The 4,681-nt window shown below is 32.7% G+C and overlaps 1 protein-coding gene across 1 annotated transcript; it reads left to right on the top strand.

Annotated features, from left to right (window-relative positions):
- The first annotated feature begins 788 nt into the window (after nucleotides 1-788).
- On the top strand, nucleotides 789-2,722 carry LOC104084600 (purine-uracil permease NCS1). The gene has a single exon (XM_033653011.2). The coding sequence runs from the start codon at nucleotides 847-849 to the stop codon at nucleotides 2,584-2,586; it is 1,740 nt and encodes a 579-aa protein (XP_033508902.1). The 5' UTR covers nucleotides 789-846; the 3' UTR covers nucleotides 2,587-2,722.
- The last annotated feature ends 1,959 nt before the right edge of the window (nucleotides 2,723-4,681 follow it).

Below are 4,681 nucleotides of genomic sequence, written 5' to 3' on the forward strand. Positions count from 1 at the left end.
CTCTAATACAAGTAACAGTACATGCTTTCATGACTTGAACCCGGACCTATAGGTCCTGTGAAATAACTTTACCTTTTGCTCTCCGATTCCCTTTCCTTGTATGTTGCTTTTAGTCAAAGTTGAATTTATGGAAGCACCATTGAAATTTATAATGATTCTCTTTTTTTTTTCCCTTCCCATAACTCAATAATGATTCTTTGCTGAGATTAAACGTGTTTATTAGTATATTATTATAGTCAATTATCAATACTTTTGCCAGCTTGATTAACCAATCTGTAGCCTTTATAATTTAATTAAATTATTTTTTAAATTTACGGCAGCCTGTTATGATACTCACGAACATGATCCGAGTTTACAGATCATTCCCACGTTCCACCTCTTTTGCAGTTCATTTGACAACTATAGTTTTTTTTTTTTTTTTTTTTTGAAGTTTTATGTTTTTATATAATTTGTGTATGTTTGGATGGGGCAAGTGCACATATAGTCATTCTCAAGAATGTTATTTTGAGATTAACCGATACTTATTTTGTCCTAAAATCTTAACTTCAGCGCAACTCAATATATTTTTATCCTGAAAATTTGAACTGAAATTTAAAAATTTATGACGCACTGACTAATTCATAAATAACAGCCCTTTATAGCGGCTATCTGGTCATTTCGTGCGATATTTTACTGAAAAAAGAAGAAGTAATCTTACTCCTATTTCTCTTAATTTCACGTACTGTTTTGTACGAGAGTGACATATAACAACTAGTCATTTTCCACCACTCATCTTTTATCCCACAAAGTCTTCAATTGATACCACAGAATCTTAAGCTTATTTGAAATCTTTTTTCCTTCTGAATCATGGTGTCCAATTCTCTCAGCTTATGTCTTCATCATCCTCATCCCTACAATGACCTTAGCTCTGAAATTTTCACAAAACCTAAGAACCTTTACTACCTTAGAACATCTTCAATTCCAACCACCTTAACTACTACTAGTACTAAAATTATTATTTCAACAAAAAACAAAGTTGTACACTCTTTGTTCCATAGAAGATGTAACAACACTCTTTCTCCAATGGCATCAAGTGATGATCAATCCCACTTCATTTCCCAATTTGATGATTTTCAACCTGATCCTAGTCTTACCAATGATGATCTCAAACCAACGACGACCGATCAACGGAATTTTTCAGGGTGGGAAATGGCTAGTTTATGGATTGGACTTGTTGTTGGTGTGCCTTCATATTACCTAGCTGGTAGTTTAGTTGATCTTGGTATGGCTTGGTGGCAAGGAATTGCAATTGTTGTTATAGCCAATTTGATAACTTTAGTACCACTTATATTAATAGGTCAACCTGGCACAAAATATGGTATATCATTTCCTATTTTAGCAAGATCATCATTTGGGATTAGAGGTGCACATATTCCTACTCTTCTTAGAGCTTTAGTTGGTTGTGGTTGGTATGGAATTGAAACATGGATTGGTGGTGAGGCAATTTTTCTTTTATTACCAAAAGTAATTAAAGAATCATCTTTATCTTTGCCTCTTTCTTGGCTTGGCACTTCTCCTATTGAGTTTACTTGTTTTATAACTTTTTGGATAGCCCAATTAGCAATTGTATGGAAAGGAATGGATGGTATTAGAGAATTAGAAAAATACTCTGCTCCAATTCTTATTGCACTCACTTCTTGTCTACTCATTTGGTCTTATGTTAAGGCTGGTGGATTTGGCCATATGTTTAACTTATCTTCAAGAATCTCATCTTCACAATTTTGGTCACTCTTTTTTCCTTCAATCACAGCAAATATTAGCTTTTGGGCTACTTTAGCACTCAATATACCTGATTTTACTAGGTATGCCAAGAGCCAAAATGATCAAATTATAGGTCAAATAGGGCTTCCAATTTTTATGGGGTTGTTCACTTTTGTTGGTTTAGCAGTTACATCTTCAACGCCAGTAATATTTGGGCATGTTATTTCCAACCCCATTACACTTCTTGGTGAAATTGGTGGATTATTGACAATAATCCTTGCAATTATTGGAATTAGCCTAGCCACAATTACTACCAATATTGCAGCCAATGTCGTCGCGCCGGCTAATGCCTTAGTCAATCTTAGCCCTTCAAAATTCACTTTCAGAAGAGGTGCACTTCTAACAGCATTGCTAGGAATTGCATTCCAACCTTGGAGATTGCTAAAATCAAGTGAAAGCTTTGTGTATACTTGGTTAGTTGGCTATTCTGCAATATTAGGACCAATTATGGGCATACTTTTAGCAGATTATTATCTCATTCAAGGGATGAATTTAAGGATCAAAGATTTGTACACATTGAGTCCAAGTGGAGCATACTATTACAAAAGTGGCTATAATTTGGTAGCCATGTTTGCTTTAGTGATTGGGATTTTGCCAGTAATTCCAGGGTTTTTGCAAAATGTTGGGATCTTGAGTTCAATTCCAAAGCCATTTACCATTATTTACAACAATGCTTGGTTCTTTAGCTTGTTTTTAGCGGGGGGACTTTATTGTATTCTTTCATTTTTGAAGGGGAAAAAGAAAAATCAACAGCACATAGATCCTTTGCTAACTAATGGATGTTAGTGATGTCTCTATTGTCAAATGTTTGATTCTAATTTTTCCTTTGCATTTATCTGTATAGAAATAATACTCCCTCCGTCTCAATTTATGTGATAATGTTCGGATTTCGAGAATCAAACAAGTTGTTCTTTGATTGTAATTTTTTCATATGCCTTTTAAATATTTTAAATTATTAATATTATGAGTTGTAGTACTTTTTACGAAGTTTTCAAATATGTAAATTTTATTTTGAAAAACTTAAAGATTCTATGTTCAAATGCACGGTAAATGTCACATAAATTGGATAGAGAAAATAATAAAAATCCATAAAGTTGTTTTGTTTCTTTAATACTGGTGTGATTACAGAATGGGAAAATTGATGAAGAAAAGAATGAAGAAGAGAAGGAAGATAGAGAGCAGTCAGCTGATAGAGAAAAACGAGAAATTTTTCTTAATCTACTGTTCTATGAACTAACTAACCATATTAGCACATTTACTCTACTGACAGCTGTATCATTTGTGTTACACATAAATAGACTACTATGCTCTTGTATCTATATGCTTGTTAAGTGATGCCTTTCTTCTCAACACTCTCTCTCTCTCTCAAGCTAAGTGATACAAATACATTAAGAACATCTAGCTTGGACATTAGAAACTCATGATGCACTCTGTTAGTTCCTTTAGTCAATACATCTACACATTGACTTTTGATAGGCACATACTTACGCAGTTCTTATCAGTCCTTGTTGGATTTTTTTCTTTAATGAAATTATAGTCTATCCAAATATGCTCTGTTCTCTCGTGAAATACTAGATTTGTAGCTATTTGGGTAGCTGCTTGACTGTCTTTGAAAATGTTTACTAGTAGATCAGTCTCAACTTTAATATCTCTGATCAGTCCTATAATCCATACTAGCTCTGCCATTGTAGAAGCTAGCAAAACTTTCGGATATGGTACTTTATTTCTTAGACTTCCAAGATACCAGTGAGTCTTCAAGTTTAATCAAGAACCCCGATACAGATTTCATGGTATTAGTGTATGCTGGCCAGGCAGAGATCACATAGTGGATAGTAGAAAACTCTGTCCTGCTGATTCTTTACATATCTGACCACCCTTGGTGATACTTTGGGATATTGGTAGAAATTGATTTAAGGTTTGATCACGGAAAGTGATGTCTGGCCTGGTTAGCTTCCTTATTTGGATAGCCTCTAGTGGTGTAGCTGCCTCCGGACAAACTTGTGAGATCAACTCCAAAACATATTTCCTTTGGTGCATTAGAATGTCTTGCTATGACCTTGCAAACTCAATGCCCAAGAAGTAATTTAGTTCTCCTAAATCCTTTATTTTAATTATTATCAAAAGATCACTCAATGATCCATCTTATTACTCTATTACAACAATAATAATGTTTTTGCTTTAAAGCTAGTTTCTCGTTATCTATGTTTGATTGTTCTTAATTTTGTATTTCTTTGCTCAGATCTCCCTAAATATTTGTCCTTTCCTGATTTACGTATTTCTCTTGTTTTCTCTTTAGAGTTTCTTTTTTCTAATCTTAGTAAAACTATCTTTACTATATCATAAGCTTAACAATGCTACAAATTTTTACTAATCAATAAGGGAATTTTTTATAACCAATTCCTATGGTTGTATAGAGTTGAAAAGTCAATGAGTATTTATAATAAATTCTTTGAAAATAATTTAAAAATTAAAGTATTTGATTCTCATCAGAGAAAAACCAGAGAACTATTACATTTGCAAGTTTTGCCGACTAACCAAATATTATAAACATGTGTCACTTTAAACGTATAAATTGTATAAAATTTGTATGGGAACATATAATTAAGCTGTAAATAAAGATAGCATTGATATGTAAGCTGACAACACACCGGAAAACACAATGCTATGAATGCGAAGAAGAAAATTTTGTCATAATCATTAACAAAGTACTGTATTACAATTTACAACAAAACAAATCAATATTATAAAAGGTGTTCGTTACCTGATATTGCGGTTGAAATCAAGATTCAGATTTGCAACTATAAGATTACCCAAATTAGTTATTAAATAAATATTAATTAAAAAATATTTAACTAATTAAAACAGATGTTTACCTTTTCAA

The sequence above is a fragment of the Nicotiana tomentosiformis genome, chromosome 7 (genome assembly GCF_000390325.3).
Source record: "Nicotiana tomentosiformis chromosome 7, ASM39032v3, whole genome shotgun sequence".
Taxonomy (NCBI): Eukaryota; Viridiplantae; Streptophyta; class Magnoliopsida; order Solanales; family Solanaceae; genus Nicotiana; species Nicotiana tomentosiformis.